This window comes from Vipera berus (genome assembly GCF_964194415.1).
Source record: "Vipera berus genome assembly, chromosome: 1".
Lineage (NCBI taxonomy): Eukaryota > Metazoa > Chordata > Lepidosauria > Squamata > Viperidae > Vipera > Vipera berus.
Genome location: NC_138202.1, coordinates 208,134,047 through 208,158,150, shown reverse-complemented (window position 1 = coordinate 208,158,150; position 24,104 = coordinate 208,134,047). Strand labels below are relative to the sequence as shown.

At 40.7% G+C, this 24,104-nt stretch overlaps 1 protein-coding gene across 1 annotated transcript; it reads right to left on the bottom strand.

Annotated features, from left to right (window-relative positions):
* Window positions 1–12: 12 nt before the first annotated feature.
* Window positions 13–23,341, bottom strand: LOC308679525 (fibrinogen-like protein 1). The gene is made up of 8 exons (XM_081346740.1): window positions 23,248–23,341; window positions 12,691–12,780; window positions 11,923–12,133; window positions 9,147–9,306; window positions 6,927–7,024; window positions 3,989–4,077; window positions 2,815–3,005; window positions 13–204 (listed from the first exon to the last, which is right to left on the bottom strand). Exons 1-8 carry the CDS (start codon window positions 23,269–23,271, stop codon window positions 24–26), a joined length of 1,044 nt encoding a protein of 347 aa, XP_081202866.1. The 5' UTR covers window positions 23,272–23,341; the 3' UTR covers window positions 13–23.
* Between the last annotated feature and the right edge of the window lie 763 nt (window positions 23,342–24,104).

Below are 24,104 nucleotides of genomic sequence, written 5' to 3'. Positions count from 1 at the left end.
TCTCAAATGTGCCTGAAAAGATCTCAGTTGATTTCACCATTTCCACTCTCTCCATCCAGAAAGGACTGGAACCTGATTTTCATAGCTGTATATTTCAGGGAATACCACAGGCCTCGCCACGTTGACCAAACCACTCCGTTATCCAATGGCCCAGAGTAGGTCCCCTTCTTGTAATATAGTCCATTAAGATTTGCTGCATGGCACCTTGTGGAAATGTCAGAGGGGGGGAAAAACATGTTAATGAAAGGTCAGGGAATGGCCCAAGTGCATAGTAATAGTTAAAATGGCATAAATCTTAATTGGCGATATTACATTATGACCCATTGGTGTTAGAACTCTCCTTCAACCAGGTGACTTCCAGCTGCATTGGAATAAAACGGGGGATTCTGGGAGTTGTGTTCCAGCCCAAGTATTGTGATTCAGGGTCAGCCTGTGGGTTCGGCAGTTGGGTCGGACGACTCAGAGGAGGAGGGGGGTGTTGAAGACCTTGCTGAGGGGGTTGAAGATCTTGCTGATGATAGCCCCCAGCAAGGCCCCTCTCATCTGGTCACGACGCAGACCCAGCTGTGTGAGCCTGACAGCGTGGATGAAGATGACCCACAGCTGGCCCTGTTCAAGGACGCCCGACGCAGGAAGCAGTCAGTCAGGAGTAAACAGAGGGAGGCAATGGGGCACCTCGGAAGGAGGCACAGAGAGGCCACGCCCTGAACTGTATTTAAGGGGAATGTGTGGGAGGGCTGGTTTGCTGAAGGCAACCGCTTGGATTGTTCCTGCGTCTTAGCTCGTGTTTTATGGTTGGTGTCTTGTCTTGCTCTTGTTTTATGTGAATAAATTTGGCAGGCGTAATTCCAGCCTCTTGCCGTTTGTAAAGGGGTCGTCCCTGCTTTTGCTGCAGGGCCGGTAGCAGGCTGGTACAGAACACCAACAAGGGCACCAGATCAAGAAAGTAGCATACACTTTTTGTTTAATACGAAAAATTACAGTTTAACTAGTTGCTGTTAGATAAAATTGATCATTTTCTACAATAGAACCACGAGAGCTGCTTTTCACCGCCACTTAGCCTGTTGCCTGATACTGTATTTTCATGAATTTATGCTATTTCCATTTGAGGGGCCTTCAGTAAATGGTAAGCCTTTAACTTAAATGGAAGATATATAGGAAGAAAAGATGGATGAAGAATTGCAGGATTGGAAAAGTAACCTATACAATGGTGCTTAAAAGTTGTAAACATTTTTGAATTTTCAGTATTTCTGCGTAGATATGACTAAAAATTTGATCTGTTCTCCTCACAATACTGAAAACTAGATAGAGAGAACCCAAATTAAACTAAATGAGTCAAAAACATTGTCTCGGACATCCTGCCTCATTTAAAAAATAGAATTCTGGGTATTCACTATCAAAGTCTGATCATCACAACATGTGGAGCTATGTGGAAGGGTGTCAAACAAAGGAGCTTTCTGAGGATGTTTGAAAGACAGCTGTTGATACCCAACTGGAAAAGTTTACAAAACTATTTCCAAAAGGTTGGGACTCTTACCGGTCAATTGCCAGGCAGATTGCGTAGAAATAGAGGCAATTCAACACCACGGTTACCCTTCCCCAGAGTGGTTGACCAACCAAGATCATACCAAGAGAACACTACAGAAAGTCTCAAAGATCCCAAGGGTAATGTCTAAGGAAATAAAGGTGCTCCATCACTGAAGGCTTTCATAAAGTTTGAAAGGGGATAGGGTCTCCTGCCTGAGTAGGGGGTTGGACTGGAAGACCTCCGAGGTCCCTTTCAACTCTGTTAGTCTGTGTTCTAACAATTTTTAGAAACATTTAGCTGCTGGCAAAAATAGTTATTGTAGTGGGTCCGACGCAAGGAAGAGATGCCAGCCGGAGTACGTGTTCAGCTCTTTATGGGGGGGGTAGCGTACTGGAGAATGAGGGTTACCTGGCCTCCTTAAATACCTAGCCAGGTAGGCGGACAGCCAATGGGGTTGGCCCTAGGTTTCCCGCCAAAACCGTTCAGGCCAACGCCCCCTGGTGGCTGTTGCTATGCAGGTGCCTGCATACATAACAGTTATTGCTGCCACATGAAGATACACCAGTTACTGAAAGCAAAAACTGACATACTGTACTTTTGCCATGCAGAAATACTTAGCCTTCGGTCATGTTTCTCAACAAATCAGTGAACAAGTATAATGCCGTTAATTGGGTTCTCTTTATCTAGTTTTAGGACATGTGGAGAACCGATCAAAGTTTAGGTCATATTTGGCAAAAGCACTACATAGTTTGGCCCATGAAGAGACGCAATGTACTTCTGTTCGTTGCAATTCTCCTTGTCCACCTTTTGTCATGTGTAATTGTGTTAATTATGGTAATCTTTTTTTTTCTAAATCTGTTTGCATTTGAGTATATCAGCAGTGGAAAGGAATGGAGGTCCTTGCAGTCCCTTCCTGAAAACATGGAGGTAATGCTGGTGCCTGCAAACTAATTTGTGTTCATCGCTTTTCATAGTCCACCTTCTCTTTAGGGAAAGTGAAGATGCCTCTCTTTTCATCCTGTCCCGGATCTTGAGGGATAAATTAGGCTAACTGAAGGTCTCAGATAACACTGTGAGCTTCCTAGCTGTGCAGAAGTAGGAAACCTGGACTTCCTTGCTTATCTCTGTACCACATTTGTCTTTTTCTAGAACTGGCAATAGGTACATCTGACCGTGACACACAAAATAACAAACAGCCTCCACAGATTCAGACATCCAGGAGGGAGATCTGTCTCAATTGCCCACTGTTCATGTGACTTCATTAGGGTTGCTGCCAATGAACTCACCTGTTAAACCACCAGCCGCATTTGTTCTCTTCTGCACAGTTGCCTGCTAGGAACCTGTCATGGTCCCGGTCAGGAGCAGAGAAAGGCATGCCGTTGAGTGATGCAGACCATTGGCTCTCAAAGTTGCTCCCCCCAGACAAAGCATTCCCAGCAGTCCCGGAATAAAGGCCAAACCATAGCATGTAATTGTTCTGAAGGAAAGCCACAGCACCTCAGGTTACTAAGATTCAAGATTAAGGAGCGAGTCATATGTCAGAGACTGCTACCACCACAGAATATTTACAAAACCACAGAGCCCAATTACATGGAAGCCAGCTTTTCTTAGGCTTGATTGGCCCCCAGTTCAAGCTTTGCATGGATTAGGCAGAAATTGGAGCATTCCACAATCCCCACCCAATGGCACTGATTAAATACTGAGCCCCTATACGAACAGGGTTTAATGGCCCACAGATGAAAACAGCAGGCAGACATTCCCTGCCTAACCTTCGACCACCTCTCCCAAGCACCACCAATGTTCTTCTGACCTTCTTAGCCTTTGGAAACAGCTTTCTAAATGCCAACCCCTTATTTGACATTTCTGCATTTGAACGGAAGAAGCGATGGCAAGTGGTAATTATGGAGAGAAGAGGAGCCATTTCCGGTGATGAAGCAGAATGCAACACAAAGGTCATAACCTCCCTGCCTTCTTGACTGATTCCCTGGGATTGTGGGATATTAGATCATTAGGCAGTAGCACAACCACTTTAGTCCTAATATTAATTTAGATAAGACTACAGTCTTTCATATTATTGAAATGCCAATCCCAGAGAGATTAGAAAAATATTCTGGTCCCATAAAAGTTTCCAAATGTATAGTTCGTAGTAAACTGTATTTCACCTCTTCCGGTGATCCTAGTGGGTTCTTTAAAATAATAGTTACAATTTTCTAGACTTATATTCTAGAAGCTCTTTGATTTAGCAATAAGACATTTTCTTTCTGATTTTCAGCTCAAATGGACTGGAGATCGCTTCAGTTTTTTGTTCAGGAGGACCTAAATATAGGGTTTTGGTTATATATTTCATTTACTGTATTAGCTCATGAGGATACTGATGAGATAGTGTTATATTGTCTGCCAGCCTCTCATAGGACATATCATTAGGACCAATTATTCATTCTCATAGGTCAGGCTACTCACTGTCTCATTCCTGATCTGGAAATCATCATAAATTGCGTATCGTCTCTCTCCATGCCAGTCCATTAGATCAATTTTCAGTGAAATTCCTCCTAAAATATTTTTTTTAAAATAACACCTTTGGTTAATAAGGAGCATCGTGAACCCTTCACTGCAACTATTGCAGGAGTGAGCAATCTTTCACTTGAGTGACCACATTTTTAAAATATTATTTTTGGTGGGTTAGAACTACAGGGCAGGGATGACATTAAGGTGTCATGTAAACTGACAAGACTAATTTTTTTATTGAGCTGATGATAAATACGTAAGGTGTGCAAAGCATGATTAAAGGCTTTGTTCTATCTTTTTTCCTCTTGAACTTGATAGAAAACTGTACAAATAGTGATTTGTTGCCAATCTTTAGCGGGGGAAAATCCTGTTGGGATCACTGTCCTGGCCAGCAAGGCAACTGCTGTTGTTCCAATATTTTTGTAATGATGTTACATGCAGAAAGAAAAGCAAATACTACACCAAGAACTGAAAAGCAGCACAAGGACAATCCACTCTCTTCAATTGTTCCGCGTAAACATTTTAATTTTTATTCTGCCTTTCATTCTGGTGAATACTTGGGCACTGAACAAAATTTAGAAAAGAAACCTACTATGAAAGTTAAAAACAGAAATTACAATTTGTGTTAAAATTAATACTGGTATCATTTAGTAATGAAAAAAATTAGCAAAGTGGTTGCATTTTAGAGATTTTTATAAATGCAGAAAGACTGAAGACTAGATGCAACTCCTAAAACAATAGCTGGAAAGTCACGCAGAAGGGCCGCCCAGAAGGGCCTGCCTTTGAGAGTGGAGAAAATCCAAAAGGGCTGCTCCTGAGTATCTTCAGAAAAGGGCTGATAATCCCTAAGAAGCTTAGGCTCTAAATTACAGGATCAAAAATTAGTTATGACCACCATAACATTGGGCCTAGGAAACTTTGGAAGCAGGATGTACCTTGATTAACCACACAAAAAAAAGCAGTGTCCAACTTGATCATAACAGACTGCCAGGACATCCTAGAATTTTAGATTAGGACGAGAGCTTGAGAAAACACCATGGAAGAAGCAATGTCTAGCTGTTTGCATCTTGTTGCTAAGAAAACCACATGCACGTTCAATGATGACCCTAGGAATCAAGCTTGACATGAAAGAAACTTTCAGTCAAACCCAATGGAAATAGCTCCAGATAAACAGTATTAGTCAGATGTGGATGGAACTGCAAATCTACATGTTGATAATCCTAGATTATATGAATCGGAAGGAATCTTAACGAGAATCTAGTCCAGACATGTCAAACACAAGGCCCGGGGGCCAGATCCAGCCCGTGAAGTGGTTTCATGTGGCCCGCAAAGCCATCCTGGAAACGGTGAGGGAACGGCCCCCACTGCCTTGGCCCTGGTCCAGAGACCCTCCTTCTGCCAGAGACCCTCAGATCTGTCCCACTCCTGCCCAGGCCCCTATAGGCACCCTTGATGCGAACAATGTAGAGCTGGCCATGCCCACCCTGTAGGCCATACGCACTCTAGCCACCCCCACCCAGTAGGCCACGCCCACCCTGGCCATACCCACCTGGCCCCTTGAGGGCAACCGCAATGCTGATGCCTTGGTGGAGCCTTGGTGGAGCAGTGGGCTAATGCCTCCTTAAGTAACACCAGCTGCCTGCAATTAGTGCAGGTTCGCATCCCACCAGGCTCAAGGTTGACTCAGCCTTCCATCCTTCCGAGGTAGGTAAAATGAGGACCCAGATTGTTGGGGGCAATTAAGCTGACTTTGTAATAATGCCGCTTGGGGTGTGTGTGAAAGCCCTAATAAGCAGGCATATACATAGAATGAAGGCTACTGCTAAGCTTGTAAGCCGCCCTGAATCTTCGGAGAAGGGCGGGATATAAATGGAATTAAAATAAAAATAAATAAAATAAAAATGCGGCCCTCAATGAAATTGAGTTTGACACCCCTGATCTAGTCCAACCTGCTGCTTAATGCAGGAAGTGGCCATCTAGGTGCCAAAAGAAAAACGCCCAACAAAGGGCAAGTGGACAACCACAACAGGTCTAAATAAACTCTAGATGCTCAACAGTTTCTGCCATTAGGAAATTCTTTCTAATATTCCACCTGATTTCATTGGAATGTATTAGTCTTGGTCTGTCCTTGGTTTCAACACAGAACAGGTATATCCTACCTTGCATATAACATTATTTTTAATGTTTGTAGTATACACTGCTCTTATATCCACCCATAATCTATTTTGCACATGCCCTTTTTTAAAAAAAACTAAACATTTAACTATTCCTTGTAATGCTTGGTTTCTAGACCCACTGACATCCTGGTAACTTTCACATGTTAATGCAATCTGAGATCCCACTGGCATTTTTAACTGCTGCACCCCACTGTTTTTCTTAGACAGGGAAGAATACATTCCACCCCTAAGGAGATATTAATAGTCTTCTAACGGAACTAAGTCCTGCTCTGGCAACTTTAATCATAAATAAGATTATCTTGAGTCACAAAGAACAAGCATGGGCAATCTGACCCATGGAAGTCTCCACTGGATGTTGAATAAGGCTCTGAGTTCAGGTAATAAACACCCCACCTCTGACCCCATGTACACCCCATACCAAGTCAAGTCTTGGTAATATACTATACTCCTCTTCCCAACACCTCAACACCTAAATATACCTAGATTCTTACATTGCCTGTCCTTGATGTTTACCAATACTATGCTCCTTGCCATTTTGTGGGGAGGTAAGAAGAAACTTGTCAGACATATTCCTACCACTACACATAGTTTATCCTTAATAGACTCTTCCAGAATTTATCATAAGAGAAATGAAGATCTAAAGGCCTGCATTCACTAATGGGCTGATAGAAAGCATTACTTTATCTGTGTTTAAATTTATTAGTAGGTATCCTTACCATTGAAAAGAAGATCATAAATCTTATCATTACCAAGCCAATACTCATCATCCTTGCCCTGCAATTGTCCAAATCCTTCTTTGTAATCAAGCCATTCTCTGCAGCAAAGAGGTGTACACGTATTAGTCTCAGTAGACAACTTAGTGCTAAGTAATATGAAATTATAAGATTTCAATGATCATTACCTTTATATCACATCTTTCATCATAGAATTCAAGACACTGTAAATGAGATCTTTAAGGAATATTACCTATGACTTGCTGTAAAAAATGGCAGTTATCATATGTCTTCAGGCCATTCGCTCTGATTACCAACCAATTGCCTGTAAGCCTCCAATTGGATTGTGCTAATTTTTTGTTTGATTAATTAACCTATTAATTAATTAATATCTCACTTTTATTATTTTTACAAATAACTCAAGATGGTGAACATAACCAATACACCTTCCTCTGCCTCTTTCGCCACAACAACAACCCTGTGAGGTGTTGGGCTGAGAGTGAGTGACTGGCCGAAGGTCACCCAGCTGGCTTTCATGGCTAAAGCGGAACTAGAACTCACGGTCCCCCACTTTCTAGCCTGGTGCCTTAACCACTAGGCCAAACTGGCTCTGAAATACAACTCTCAAATACAAGTAGATGACTATATTTCCCCCTTTTTCTACGGCAAGAGATAGTCAGACATAGAAGCTTGATAAATATCCATGTTCTCAGTTAATAGGAGGTGGAACAAAGGTCATTCTCCTCTGCTTCATGTTTTCCTTTCTTTTTATATATACTGTGTGAAACTCTGTGTAAAAGAGCTTTGCATCAGCTGAGAATAGCTCTGGACCTGCTTGACTTTGCACTGTTGGCTGTACTCAGTAGCCAAGTCAAATTATTTTTGGTCCAGCTTGATTATACTTGAAACCATAGTAAAATTAGACATCGTTTGTGTTGTTACAGCCCTGTAGAAATTATGCACTGAGCTGCTTTTCCATCACTCTGTCTCTTTTTTTCCACGGGAGCTTTTCAGTATAGTGAGTGCAGCTTATCAGCACTCCTCAAAGCAATGCTTCATGCTTGAAGACTGGCAGAAACTAAGATGACTTGAGGATACTTCCACATCACCGCCATTTCTATTTTCCAGTCCCCCAACAAAAAAGTTTGGATCTCGTTTTAATAATCATTCCCTTGATCACTGAATGCTGAGATAACAGAGAGAGAACGCTGTGAGTCAATCGGTGTTCACAGCTGAAAAATAAAGACCACCAATAATGTTGCCCGTTGTGTTGCCTCCTGAATTACTGCAGATACAGGAACAACAACCTTATTCTTTCTGTGCTTCATATTCAGAGAAATAAAATCCATTTCTAGGGCTTCCCCTTCCACATTTCTACCCTACAATGTTTGTGCCTTGTTTGGGGGGGGGGGGAACCTAAGTAGTTTCTCTGAGAAAAACAACCTTTCTGGTTGCATAGCTGCCTTCTCCATTTAAAGCCTTCTTGTATATTGTGAAAGTAAAGAATGCCATTTTTGTAACCAGATACATAGCTAAAAAGCCCTAACCACCGCTGCATGCTCCTATGGAAGCTCAAATAGAGGAAGGTGGGAGGGAGGTACAGTACATTGCAACCATTATGGTACATACAGACAGAAACTCAAAGCCAGGAGCTAAAACAAGAATTTCTTCGATAGGAAAACAGTCTTCAAATCCTGCAGAACTACTATATTTCAAAAGAAAATATTAAGCTTCAAATAAATCTACAACTGTAAACCAAAATAATTTGGCTTTTGAATCTTGTAATCTTGGAGAAAAACTGAGAACAAGATTTAGTTCTAACTGGGGGATATGTATTATTGCATTTCATTTTGAAATATACTTTTCTAAATGTGTGTGTGTGTGTGTGTGTGTGTGTGTGTGTGCGTGTGTGTGTGTGTGTGAGAGAGAGAGAGAGAGAGAGAGATTCATAGCAAATAATGTCTGCAAATTTTATGAACATCTTTGTCTTTTGGGGGGCATTTCTTAATTTGGGATGATGCATAAAGAAACTGTAGACTCTTTTCAGGTGAGCTGTTAACTATAATCAGTACTTTTTTTGTAAAAAAAAAAAAGGTGCCAACTCACTCACGTCATACAACCCGCCTTGCCTACCCTACAAGGTTCCATCCAAAAAAGGTGCCGGAACTCCGTTCTGGGTGTTCTATGACAAAAAAAGCCCTGACTAATAACTCAGAAACTTACCGGTAGAAATTTTCTTTGCCGTTGCACCGCCGCTGAATTACCGTCCACCCTCCTCCATCTGACATATCACAGTACACAAGAAAAGGCTCTCTGTCCTGTCGGGGTTTAATTCTGTAGTACCCGCTTTCTCTTCTTCCTCTATTAAAGAGCATTGCACAATCTAAACAAAACAACAATAACTTCAAGTGATGGAACTACACCCAGCCATCCTGCACAGAACAGGAGAGTATCATTTTTTTTCTTTGTACTCTTTTATTGCTCCAAATTCATAGGCCATCACAATAAATCTAAATCATGGATGTATTTATTTGATATCCCATTTCTGTTGAAGAGCTGAAGATGATATGTAATGACTCCCTCCTGCCGTATTACTGACTTACATATCAAATATACACACCACCCATTTCACTTTCTGAGTGACTGATTTGCAAATAAAAGCCATAATCAGAAACAGAATTGAAAGCAAAGCTTGAAAAGGCAGAGGGAGTGCCCTCCTGCCACCACCCGTCCTAGGTTTGCCTACCACTCGTAGATCCCCGTGCCAGCTGATAGGAGCTAAGTCTCTAGGCTTTTCTAAGGGCGAGAAGAATGGGGGGGGGGGCTGCCTTACCTCAGGGTACAGGATGTTCCATAGGACGGTGCAACAGCAGAGAAAGCTCTCTTCCTAGACCCCACCAGTTGAAATTCTTAACTCATGGGGTCCATAACAACAACCCTCTGAGGTAGGCTGGACAGAGTGACTAGCCTTAAATCGCCCACTGAGCTTCCACGGCTGAGGGTGGATTTGAAATTTGAGTCTCCCTGACTTGACCACTACATCCTCCTGGCTGAGCGACTCACAGCTTATGTGATTATGGAGACTCTCTCTATCACGTCCCTAGTTTTCAGGGCATCTGAAACAAAACCACTAATTTTCAGTGATGTGACTTTTCCTTCATGGGGCCCAAAGAAAGGGTGGCACAGGTGAGCAAAGCTTGAGATGGAAGGAACCCAGTCAGTTCCTTTGAACCTTCCAGCCTGCGCTCAGATCACCAGTTGATCTCCCAAACAAATAAAAATGAAACACACCCCAAAAGGGTGTGTTTTCAAAAGGCAAACTGGACTTTTTTGGGTTTTTTTCCTTGAAACTGTTTGCTTCACATCCAAGAAGCAAAGGTTTTCAAGGAAAAAAGCCAAGAAAGTCCAGTTGTCTTTTGAAAAACACCTGCGGGACAACCATCACTGTCCTAGATGATTGAGCATCTCCATAGACACTGAAAATTGAAAGAGTTTAAAGGTTGTACCTCATGGTCTTGGAAAGATTGACTATAGCTTATTAAAAGCTACAAAAGAATAATTAGGTTCTGTGGAAGATGAATGTGAATGTTTCGTATGTCCCATTTGCTCAAATACCAGTCCTAATTCTGGTGTAAAAAGGTAAAGGTTCCCCCGGACATGCGTGCTAGTCGTTTCCGACTCTAGGGGCTGGTGCTCATCTCCGTTTCAAAGCCGAAGAGCCAGCGCTTGTCCGAGGACGTCTCCGTGGTCATGTGGCTGGCATGACTAGATGCCAAAGGCACACGGAACGCTGTTACCTTCCCACTGTAGTGGTCCCTATTTTTCTACTTGCATTTTTTTACGTGCTTTCGAACTGCTAGGTTGGCAGAAGCTGGGACGAGTAACAGGCGCTCACTCTGTTACACGGCACTCGGGGTTCGACCCGTCAAACTGCCGACCTTCAGATCAACAAGCTCAGCGTCCTAACCCACTGAGCCACCGCGTCCCTAATTCTGGTGTAGATACAAATAAATCATAATTATTTAAATGTATTAATAATGTTTATCTCAGAAATACAGAACTCTTTCAGCCCCATTTTGGGAAAGATTTCAAAAGCCCTACTTTCACTATGCTAGAGCCAAGGTTAAAGTGGATAGAGCCTCTCTCTGAAAAATGATCCTTCTAAAACAAATAACAGCTGCATATTCTTTCTCCCAAATTCTCAAGTTATCAATACATAATTTGAAGAAGCTGCCTTTCTACATGCTTGCTCAGTAGCAACTTTCACTAGATTCAGAGTAACCACCAGTATAAACATCTCTCATGCTATTACATTTCCAGGTAAGCAAAGTTTTACAAAATAAAAACAAGTGAAAGCAAAGAATTACATCTAAATATAGTTTACATTTACAGCACTCACCACATTTTTCTATCTTATAAACCATTCTTGCTTGTGCCATATTCACAATCAGCTTCATGCACTGCCTATTAAACTTTCCATCTCTCTCTCTTGAAAATTTCATCCATTTGACCTAACAACATTTTTCTGAGTTTTCATCTCAATCTATTCAATCTATTTAATGTGATTGTTTCATTGAATAAAACTTTACCTGTTTAAAAATAAAAATAAATTATTGAAACCAACTAAGGTTAGTATCTAGCCATCCCCAATTAATTGCTCTCAAGGCATTTTGGATTACAAATCCCCACTTAACCAGGAGATGTGGCTTTTAGGATGTTTGGAACTGAATAACACAACAGTACAATAACAAAGTTGGAAGGAACATTGGAGGTCTTCTAGTCCAGCCCCCTGCTCAAGAAGGAAACCCTATAATATTTCAGAGAAATAGTTGTCCAATTTCTTCTTAAAACCCCCATGTTGGAGCACCTACATCTGAAGGCATGTTGTTCCACTGATTAATTGTTCTGTCATAATATGACTGAAAACCAAGAGTCTACAGAATGCTATCATAATAAGGTAATTCTCAAGAAAGACAGATTTATCCCCTAGATAGTGTACCTTGATCATAGACTAAGAGACTTCCACTAGTTGTGGGCAAAAACATATCCCGAGGTACTGTCTTCCTGGCAGAGAAAACTTTGCTTTTTCTTCTGTGATAGTTGTTCCCCAGCAGGTCTTTCAACTGAAATTCATATAACTGGAATAAATCTTGAAGCATTTTCAACTTCTTCTGTAGTTTGCTGTTTTCTAAGAGGCATTCCTCCTTTTTCTGAAAGTAAGGGGGAAAATATCTGTCTGAAAAACACATATATCTTTAACTTTGTATTTAGAGTAATATCAGCAGCAAAATAAGGTTCCTAACACGATCCTCAGCCTTTATGGTTGTTTATTTGTTCAATTTATGGTACTTATGATTATTCAGCAATGGAATAACAGTAGGATTAGGCCATAGTCTCTCTCTCTTTCTGTTTGTGTGTGTGTGTGTGTGTGCGCACGCTGTCCCATACCATGTACGACTTTTTCATATTGAAGATTGAAGGCAGCATCCTTGAAAAAGGGAGCATGCTGAAGTCTTATACATTGCAACAGAGATTGCTCATTATTCAATAAGTGAACGACAGGCGTATTCATTACATTTTTAAACTTCAAATGTAAATGTTTTAGGATATTATAATCCTCAGCAATGGCTTGAGTATTGACCAAGCCAACAAGCTAACTCTCTTTGTATTGAGAACATTTCCAAATATTCAGCAATTTTACAGCCACTCAGGATTCTTTTCTTGGTGTTAGTAGAAAACTCATCACAAGTATCCAGCTTCTACATACCGAGAGTCGTGGCGCAGGTGAACAAAATGGTCCAAGGAACAGGAACAGCAGCAGAAGCAGCTGAATCACTGAGATATTCATTTGACAGAGCTGGGAGGTGAAAGGGGAGGACATGGATATCTTGCATTACATGCTGACAATCACTTATTTTCTAACCCTTTCCTGTTACTTTCCCCTTTTGACACTGAGATGGCTATCCCCGTGCCGTCTCTTCCCCTAATTAAAACGTGTTTTGGACATAGCTCTATTTTTTATTTACTAGCTTTATTTATTTTTTATTTTTACATTTTTTTTATTTTCTATTTATTTGCAGTATTGGAGAAGAGGAAAACATTATTACTTTTGGGGTTTGCTGCTGTGCTTTGCTATATCATTTTGCATTTCCTACGCACTTCCCACTGGGTGGCAGTAGAGATGCAGAAAGTTTTTTTTAATCTGTGCTTGCTTTGACACCAGCATTCTCCAGTATACCTATAATTGAAATTTCTTGGGTAGTTTGTTAAGACAGAAACCAAACTTGCTGTCATAAATGATCCCCTGCAAATTTGGATGCCGGATTCTGTTTGGAGATTCTCTTCCAGGACAGAGACTAATTTATAGTTCATTTGGTGCGTAAGACAGCCTCAGATTCTCGGCTTCTTGCTGTTTATTCATCTGCTCAAATCACCTTCAGCCACAGCAGTCCTTAGATTTATAGGCAGGCAGCATTGCTGTCTGATTCTATTCCAGAATAGCTGAAATATAAAGCATCACAGCCAAAGAACACAGGGAGACAAGCAACTTCCTTTTTTATTTATTTGCTACAGCAGCAGCGGGACTTTCGCTAGGATATGTTGTCATACTGGTTGCTTAGCTGATCTCCAAATATTTGTGCTCACACATGGCACTCAGTGTAAACCTTAATATGATTTAGGGAAGATTTATGAACTTAAGCCTTTGAGATGCTGACACCTGATACGTATAATTTCTGGGCTGGCTGTACTCATCTCGGTGCCAGCTTGTCAGGCAAATTGCTCAACTTCCTATCAGAAATCAGTAACCTGTATTTGCGCAAAATGGTTGAACTAGTTATGCTTCAAATATCACTCAATATGCCCAATGCAACCTGAAAACCAAGACAAGTCATAATTTATTACTTTCCCTACAAACTTTGTTTTGGCTCGGGCTTCCTGTTTTCTTTATTTAGCTTTCTAGGGGCAACAACCATCATCCCATTAAGATGAAAAACCATCACTGTATGAAAAAGGGGGATGCTAATTACCTTGTTCGTTTTCAAAATAAAGCTGATAACCCAACACCCAGAAGAGAACAGAAGAATTTTATAGGCATTCTTGCATCCTCTCCTTTTCATTTTTAACTACAGTATACAGACAGTCCTCGACTTACAACAATTCATTCAGTGACCAAAGTTACAACAGCACTGAAAAAAAAGTGACTTATGACCATTTTTCACATTTACAACTTTTGTAGCATCCCCATGATCATGTAATCAAAATTCAGATGCTTGGCAAGTGGTTCATATTTATGACCGTTGCGGTGTCCCAAAATCATGTGGTCACTTTTTACAACCTTTTGACAAGCAAAAACAATGGAGAAGCCAGATTCACTTAACAACCAGGTTACCAACTTATCGACCGCAGTGACTCACTTCACAACTGTGTCAAGAAAGGTTGTAAAATGGGGAATGTTCTTTCTCTGATCTTTTTTCCTCCTTCTCTTCTTCATTTCCAGAAGTTTTTCACGTAACCTAATTCACATATCTGTATGTTGTTCAGGGCCCAGGCGTTATTGGGCAATGTCCTCTGCATTTTCAAAGGTATTGTGGGCCACAAAAAATAACTTGAAGAACTGAATAGACTTAGAGTTTGAGACTTCTGATCTAAATCCTAAGCCTTAAGTGTACAATCTTTCCCCACGGTGGTTGAAGTGGACAGAGCTGTGCTGGAAGGCTAGTGATAAAAAAAGGGCTGGGACTGTATTATGTGTAGGGATAGGGAATTACTTCTCCCCTACTCTGGGTTTTATTTTTTTTAAAAAATGTGTTAAACTTATTAAAAATGACGGAGAGTTAATTGGGTCCTGCTTATACTGGCAATGACTGGCAATGGAACTATTAGAGGTCATGAAAATAGGATATAGGGAGACTTGTGAGGTTCTGCCAGATTTAGATTTTTCCATAAATTTACCTCACAAATCAAAATACAATAACTGATGTCCACGTATTACAGAAACCAAAAACTCCACAAACCACATAATGGTTTAGCACAATGCGCGACTAGCAATAGCACTTAGACTTATATACTGCTTCACAGTACTTTATGGTCCTCTCTAAGCGGTTTACAGAGTCAACTCTGGATCCTTGTTTTACTGACCTTGGAAGGATGGAAGGCTGAGTCAACCTTGAGCCTCGTCAGGATTGAACCGCTGGCAATATGGCATTCTAATCGCTGCACCAGCGTGGCTCTGTAGCCAAGGAGGAATTCTGTAGGTTCCACTGCACCTCCCTCATTATGCTCACTGCTTCCCTATTTCAAATATACTCATTATAACGGCACTCACATGATTGAATCCTTTCATGTGAGAGCTTATAGCACAAGCCTATGTCTGTTTGTAATTCCCAGTGATAAGTGGTTAGATAATTGCAGCCTTCTTGCCTATGAGGCAAATCTAGATTTCTGCCAATGCTTTATACATTTTGTCTGAGATCATAGACTACCTCTGATATTATGCAAACCCACATTTGTAGCTGTGTAAGAGCATATAACTGCAGCCATTTATGGTGCCCGTACCAAAAGGCAGAGACTGTATCTGGACAGGAAAAAAAGTATGACCAGAGTAGACCTATGTACTCTGTGACGAGATCAAAAACACTGTGATTATAACACACTCGGAACATTTTGTTCTTTCCCAAGATAGCCATTTTGAAATTCTGAAAGCCCTTCAAATTGTGCCTGCCAAAGTTACTCCCTTTTCCAGGAATAGACAAAATTCAGAGTAAATCACTTCTCAGATAATTACAATAATGACCTATTAATATTATTTTACTCGTGAAACTCTGAATAGCATTTAAACCATTCTTCTGGCAACAATGTAAATTATATAAATGTGCTCCTTTTTTAAAAAAAATATATGAAACTTTAACAAGTCATATTACCATCAGCCTATTTCATAAACAACACAGTTCTCAGAAGAGCTTCACTGCTCTCAGTGGTTTTGAGTGCCAAGTGAACCTACTGGCCAAGTTCACATATCACAATGTTTAACATATGTATAGTTTTAGCTTAGAATATTATGTGTGCAATCAGGAGGGACTTTACATGCTAACCTTTCCTCTCCTCCCCCCTCTATTTTCTACAGGAAAATGATATCAATATATTAAAGGCAACTTAACTTGATGTTGAATTTGATAACAGCTGCGAGATTATTGGTAGGGCAATATTGGAAGAAGGACTGTCTGCCTACTATAGAGGAGTGGACGCTTAAAGTGTCAAATTTAGCAGAAATGGCTAAGATTTCTGCTTACTTGAAGGATTATTCACAAGAAAGATACATTTCGGTTTGGAGAAGATGGATAGATTATATTCAGAAAAAATATGGGACTAAAAAGTTCCATTTAGCTTATGAGTAAATTTTAGATTGTTATAATTTAAAATTTTTATATATATATATATATACATATATATTATATATATTATATATTTTTAGAGAGTTTGTAATTATGTTATAGGCGGGTTAAAGTGTATTATGTATTTGGTTATTTATATAGTTGATTAATGTTAGTTAGATTATGATTACTATATATTTGTAACCAGTGCTTTTTTTGTAAAAGAAAAAGGTGCCGGAACTCACACATGTCATACAACCCGCCTTGCCTACCCTACAAGGTTCCATCCAAAAAAGGTGCCGGAACTCCGTTCTGAGCGTTCTATGAGAAAAAAAGCCCTATTTGTAACCCTGTAACCAGCTTTGGGAAGTGGGGGAGGGGGGTTTGGGGGGGTTTGGGGATGGGATAATATTGTAACTTTTATAAAACTTTTCAATAAAAAATATATATTAAAGGCAACACATAGCATGAATTCATAAAATAAAAATGAGAAGAGGTAATTAACAGCTTTCAAATAATGCGATGAAGAAAACTAAGCAAATTAACTTCAAATATAAAAACCTAGCTTCTGAGCTTGGCTGCTTCCTTCTTAACCTTTCATTACTCAACTAGGTAATATCATCAGTACAAGTGACTGTGGGCTTTGCTCCTATTTATATACAATAGTTTGCCAAGCCAGTATTGGTGAGATTAGGGTTTTCTCCTTGGTAACTCCTCGATTAGGGTATTGTTTTGTCCTTAATTGTTTGGATGCTGCTTATCTGGATGATGGCTGTTAAAGAGAATGTGTTCATGTCTTTTTGTTTCCTTCTTAACTTTTTTGTTTTCTCTTTTGACGAGTGTCTAAATATGGTTGGTTTCCGTGTGTCTATTGAGGGCTGAAAGGTAGATTTCAAGTGTCCTGTGTGGACCATATGTGTTCAAACACAACTTACATCAGTAGTGTCTGCAGGGTGTGGAATAGGGCAGCGATATCAAAAGTAGCAAGATGTCGGCTAGGGAGTCACAATTCAAGCCTACTCCTTTGTACATATTTTTGATGTTGCTGCACATACAAAAGCGGCAGGGCTTGGATCAGGATGTCGCATTCACCAATTTGTTAGTTTTGACACCCTCGCTTGGTTCCTTCCCCACTGCATAAGACTGTAGTGTATGCTGTGCTGGCTTACACGTGTAGCAGCCGCATCAGGAGGCGCGGAGCTAGACAGCTCCGTGCAGGAGCTGCGTTCAGCGGGAAAGCCAGATTTAAAGGGATTGGCTGCCTGACCGGCAGGAAACCAGGGTTCAAACCTATTGGTCAGGCATTCACCTGGGCAGGTATAAAGCATGCCCAGGTATTCGTTGTCTGGCTGTTCAGGCCACGCTACCAGCAATAAAGATCATGCACACACCAACGCCTGCATCTCTTCAATCCGTGAACCCGACTTAACAAGACTATTCCCACTAGAAAGAAGCTGAGCATTGGGCTTTAATGGTGCTCTTCGTTAAAGTTAGGCAATGCTTCAGTTTCCCCAAAAAAGTCCCTTTTCTCAAAATCAGCAGCAGGTGCTGTGTGATATTAGGAAATGGGGTGCTGTTTTAAAGTTGCGACAGATACATGCTCCTAAACGGAACATAATTTTGGAAACAAATCCAAGGCACTGAACATACCCAATATGTGTTTTCTAACCGTGTCAGTAAAATCCTAAAGGCCAACCACCCTCCACTGAGTTGTACTGCCTATAAAAGGATTAGGAAAAATGTGGTTGCCAGATATTGATGAACTCTAACACCTATCATCCCCAACCATTAGCAATGCTGATCTAACAGACTTAAGTTCTCATTCTGTGGAGAAGATACAGTGGTTTCTGATTTCTTAGTTCTTCAACTCTGTTTTGTTCATTTTACTTTTATTCCAGCAAGTAATCTCATACCTTACAGATGTGTTAAAGCTCGGCTCCCATAGAAGTCAGAGCAAGCATACAAAATAAGGTGAAAATTCTTATTCTAAGCTCCAGACCAGATCATTACATGGAAATACACATGAACTTTTCTTGACAGAAATACATAAGTGATTTGCCACTGTCTTCTTCCAAAATGGTTTTTTTTTAATTTTCCAAAGCTGACCTACAGTCCTAGAATTTCTTAGTGTTCTCCCATTCGGTACCAACCAGGCCTAAACCCACTTTTAGCCACTGTGTAAAATAAATGGGAGCCATTGTGTTAGTAACAGATTCCACTAAATCAAATGCAGCAACAAAAAAGGACGACAGCAACAGGAAGAAAGAAAACAAAACACAAGAGGAAAGCGATTAGGGAAATTCTATATTCTACCTCAGGGGTCCCCAGCCCCCAGTCCGTGGACAGGCACCAGTCTGCAGCATGCCAGAAACTGGGCCATGCAAATAAGCAAAGTCCCATTCACTGGATGCAGGCAGCACACCAAACCACCCACCCCCCTTTGGTCCGTGGAAAAACCTCTCTCCACGGAACTGGTCCTTGGCGCCCAAAAGGTTGGGGGCATCTGCTCTATCTTTTAAAATATGGTCTAGTTAGCCATTAATGCTGTAGAATAGAATGCAGCTGATTTGAGTGTTTTAAGTATTATGTGAAAATTAATTCCTTATTTCTTCCATCCTTGGAAGAACAACTTGGCCAGTGGTATTCCTGTGTCTTAGCAGCTGCATGGGAAGGAGAACTTCAGCAGCTCTCAGCTTAGACAGAAAGTGGATGCAACTGACTCAATAAACATACCACACCCCACCCCAATTGAGTAACTTGGCTTGTTATTGAGGACAGAAATATTTAGAAAGATGGAAGCGTTATAGCATGGACCAGCATCTGTTTCAAATCAGTGAATAATAAAAATAGATACTGGACATTTCTGCAAATTTTCAAAATAAATCTGTAAAGCAACTCAACGGTGTTAGTCTCCCAGATTGTACATATGGAATTACCTAAAGAAATATTTACTTTAGGCAATCCTTATACTGTACACTTATCAGAGGAAACCCTCCTCAATGTAGTAAACATATATAGGCTCATGCTATGAATTTATAATTATAATTTAGAGAGCTTGTGGTATGAATTTTTGTGGCTTTCCTCTTCACACTTTCCAGCTATTCCTAAATGTTGGCTCTACATTCAAAGCCAACACATGCAAGGGAGAGCAGGATTTCACAGCCTGGACACAGACAAATATCTGTACTTTCAGGATAACATGGATAACATGCTGACAGGCTGTTCGTAAGCCGTTGGTACGGTATGTTTAGCCAGTCTCAAGTGCTTCAGAAATATCTTCTAGTGAACAGAACAGTAAAACAATTTAATTCTGTCCTAACCAATGCAAATTCCAGTCAAATGTATATCTTGAGGTAATAACATAAGGACTTTAATGAAACCAGAGTTAAGACCAAGTCCCTTAATACAAAATGCAGTCACATTTCTCCTGGCCTTTCCTTAAGCAAGCCACTCGGGGTTTCTTACAACAGGGGTGTCAAACTCGCAACGTCACGTGACGTGTGGTGACGTATCGTGACTTTTTTGCCATTTGCCAGCAATGGAGTGGGCACGGTTTCGTTATTATGCATCCGGCCCATGGGGGCGGCAGTTTGTCACCCGTGCTCTACAATAAGCATCTGCTACATCTGTTCTTTCTTTAGTTTTACACACAGGTAGATGTCCTAAAGGATGTATAGCCTTTCTGCAGTCCAAGTAAAAATAGGAGCGGTACCCAGTGACCAAGGGGGGCCTAACAGCAGATAGGAAGATCTCCTGACATCAAATACATCACTACCATGTTAGATGACATCAACTAGCATGTTAGATCACCCAAAACTTTGTTAGGAGAGGAAGGAAAATAACACTTTTGAGTTGGAAAAGCCAAAGATTACTTTGTTACATCAGTTGTTGGCTGGGGGTGAGAGAAAAGCTGCAGCATGAGTATGCAGCATTTTAAAATGCTTATCGGGTTCATGATGCAATTAATGAGATGTGAGGAACACTCAGTGGCATTTCTCTGTTCTATTAATTACCACAAACCTATCAGCCTGACCTCAATACCTGGGAAAAGTCTGGAAAAGATAATCAAACAATGAATCAGCGAACATCTAGAGGCAAACAAAGTCATTTCTAAAAGCCAACATGGGTTTGTCAGAAGCAGATCATGCCGACAAATCTTATTGCATTCTTTGACCAAGTGACAAAACTAGTGGACCAGAGGAATGCTGTAGATATAATTTACTTGGACTTCAGTAAGGCATTTGATAAAGTAGATCACAACCTACTACTTGATAAGATAGAAAAATGTGGGTTAGCCAGCATCACCACCAGATGGATTCGTAGCTGGCTGACCAGCCGTACTCAGCGTGTGGTCCTCAAGGGAACTGCATCTACATGGAAGGAAGTGTGTAGTGGGGTGCCCCAGGGCTCTGTTCTGGGCCCAGTGCTCTTCAACATCTTCATCAACGATTTGGACGAGGGGATAGATGTGGAACTCATCAAATTTGCAGACGACACCAAGCTGGCAGGAATAGCCAACACTCCAGAAGATAGGCTTAAGATACAGGAAGATCTGGACAGACTTGAACACTGGGCTCTATCTAACAAAATGAAATTCAATGGTGAAAAAGTAAGGTTTTACGTTTAGGCAAGAAAAACCAAATGTACAGGTAGAGTATAGGTGGTACCTTGCTCAATAGTAGTAACTGTGAGAGGGATCTCAGAGTCCTAGTGGACAATCACTTCAATATGAGCCAGCAGTGTGCTGCAGTGCTAGGCTGCATTAACAGAGGGATAGAATCAAGATCATGTGAAGTATTAATACCACTTTACAATGCCTTGGTAAGGCCACACTTGGAATACTACATCCAGTTTTGGTCACCACGATGTAAAAAAGATGTTGAGACTCTAGAAAGGGTACAGAGAAGAGCAACAAAGATGATTAGGGGACTGGAAGCTAAAACATATAAAGAACAGTTGCTGGAATTGAATATGTCTAGTTTAAGGTAGAGAAGAACTAGGGGTGACATGACAGCAGTGTTCCAATATCTCAGAGGCTGCCGCAAAGAAGAGGGACTCAAGCTATTCTCCAAAGCACCTGAAAGCAGGACAAGAAGCCACGGATGGAAACTAGTCAAGGAGAGAAGAAACCTAGAACTAAGGAGAAACTTCCTGACAGAACAATTAACCAGTGGAACAACCTGCCTCCAGAAGTGGTGAATGCTCCAACACTGGAAGCTTTTAAGAAGAGACTGGACAGCCATTTGTCTGAAATGGTATAGGGTTTCCTGCCTGAGCAGGGCGTTGCACTAGATGACCTCCAAGGTCCCTTCCAACTTTATTGTTGTTGTTGTTGTTATCATTATTACTAATGTGGGTGAAAACACACAACTTTTCTATGCATGATAACACCATATCATATTAAATTGGCACATGGTGCACCATGTGTAGTTCAAGGAGAATAAGAGAAATCTTGAATATAAATTTCAAATAATTAGGATTTGCAATATTACTTGCCCTATCCCTTTCCTATTCTCTCTTCCAGAGCAATTGGAAGTTAATTATGGGCAACTGAAAACAAGAGACCTCATGTAGAGTTTTCAAGGCTGGAATTTGCAAAGTGCAATTTTTATTAAGCTTCTTTCTAAGAATCATATCCCATATGGCTGGTGCTTCCACTGAGCCCTGACAGCCCCGAAGAAGCGCTGATCCTGGCGCTTTTGCTGAGCCCTGACAGCCCTGCAGCTCCAATCGTCTCTCGCTCAGGCTTGTGCGGTGCTGCCACCGGTTCAGCTCATTCCCCTTCCCCGCTACCACTTTTCTAGGATGGTCGCGTACCACCTGACAGGTGCAAATGTACCACAGGTGGTACCTGTACCACTGGATGAAAAGCCCTGATCTAATGGGGAGAACTATAATAACCTCACATTTATGTATCTTTTTAGTCCTAACAACACTCAAATACATTAAAAAAAATTCTAAGAACTAACATTGTTTACTGATAGTTTTCTTCAGCTTCTTGGAAATACAGGGATTTCCTGGTTTGGGCAACAAATTGAAATATAATTTCTTGCAAATACACCCTATCGTATTATGGAATAAAAAGGAACAGTAACATTCCTTGTGTGGCTTTGTACAGCATTGGCTAACTAACAGCCAGTGCTGTAAAAAGACAGCAACACAAGGAATGTTACTGTTCCTTTTTCTTTCATAATATTATAGGTACAAACCATGTTGATTTATCCAGAACAATACTGACTTGAGGAACTTCAGTTATCTTAGGTAAGTTTTGCAAAGCTAACCCTGAAGAAGTTATGGCTGGAAAAAAATGGAGAGTAAAAAAGACAGTAAGCACAGAAATCCCAGAAGTGAGAAGAATAAAGTCACCACCCACTATAAACTGCACTTCCCCCCTTGCTTTTACATAGGAGAGTATAGAAAAGTCGAAAGTCCTATATCTCGGCCCATTGAAGAATATACAGCAGAGCCTAAGAATTACTACAGTCGAGGGAAAATGCTACTTAGTGTGATAGGAAGAATACATTTATTTTTAAAAGGTGATTAAACATCAGATTTTATTTATTTATATCTGCCTTTATTTTATTTTTTTACAAATAATTCAAGGCAGTGAACCTAACCAACACATATCCCTCCTTTTATCTTCTCCATAACAACAACTCTATGAGGTGGATTGGGCTGAAAGCCAGGGATTGGCTGAAGGCCACTCAGTTGGCTTTCATGGCTAAGGTGGGGCTAGAACTCACCGTCTCCCACTTTCTAGCTTGCTGTCTTAGCCATTAAGCCAAAGTAGCTCATCCCTTCAAATTGTATAAACTAATTAAGAAATACTCACAGGCTGTAAAAACTAGTATTATCAATTTATCCAAGAGCTTTTTTAAAATTATTAAATATAAAACAAATTGAAAACGAACATATGCAAATATGGTAGAAGGATGTAAACGAAAAAAGCTTACCCTATTTGTCACGCTTCGATGCATTCAAGTGCTTGAGCAACTGAACATGCAGGAGTTTTGCTTCTTCTGTAGAGATAGTGTGCATGCTTCCCTATCTTCTTCCCTCCCTACCCTGTCAACAAATATAAATTTATACGTAGGAAAATAAAAAGTATGTCAAAGGATTTATTAGAAATACTTTCAGCACCCTCTACTGACAATAAAGGGCACAAACTCTTTCTGAAAATTTTGGAAAAGATTCTTTAATGACATAAATGCTTCAATATGCAGAAAGGAGAGAATCTGAACTTTTGTCCTTTCACTGGAAAAAGAGAAGAGATAGGAAGAGAGAAAAAGACAGAGAAAATGAAAAATAAAGGCCAAAATTCTCCACCTTTATGTTGCTGTAACACTTCTGAAAGCCAATGTGGTGTAGAGGTTAAAATATTAGACTAGAAGTGAAAGATCCAGGTTTAAAATTCTCTTACGTCATTTATGTTGGTGTAATACAGCAGGGCTTTTCAACCAGTGGTACGGGTACCACCTGTGGTACATTGGCACCTGGCAGGTGGTACACGACCATCCTAAAAAGTAGCGGGGGAGGGGAATGAGCTGAACCAGTGGCAGCACCGCACAAGCCTGAGCGAGAGACGGATGGAGCTGCAGGGCTGTCAGGGCTCAGCAGAAGCGCCAGGATCAGCGCTTCTTCGGGGCTGTCAGGGCTCAGTGGAAGCACCAGCCATATGGGATATGATTCTTAGAAAGAAGCCTAATAAAAATTGCACTTTGCAAATTCCAGCCTTGAAAACTCTACATGAGGTCTCTTGTTTTCAGTTGCCCATAATTAACTTCCAATTGCTCTGGAAGAGAGAATAGGA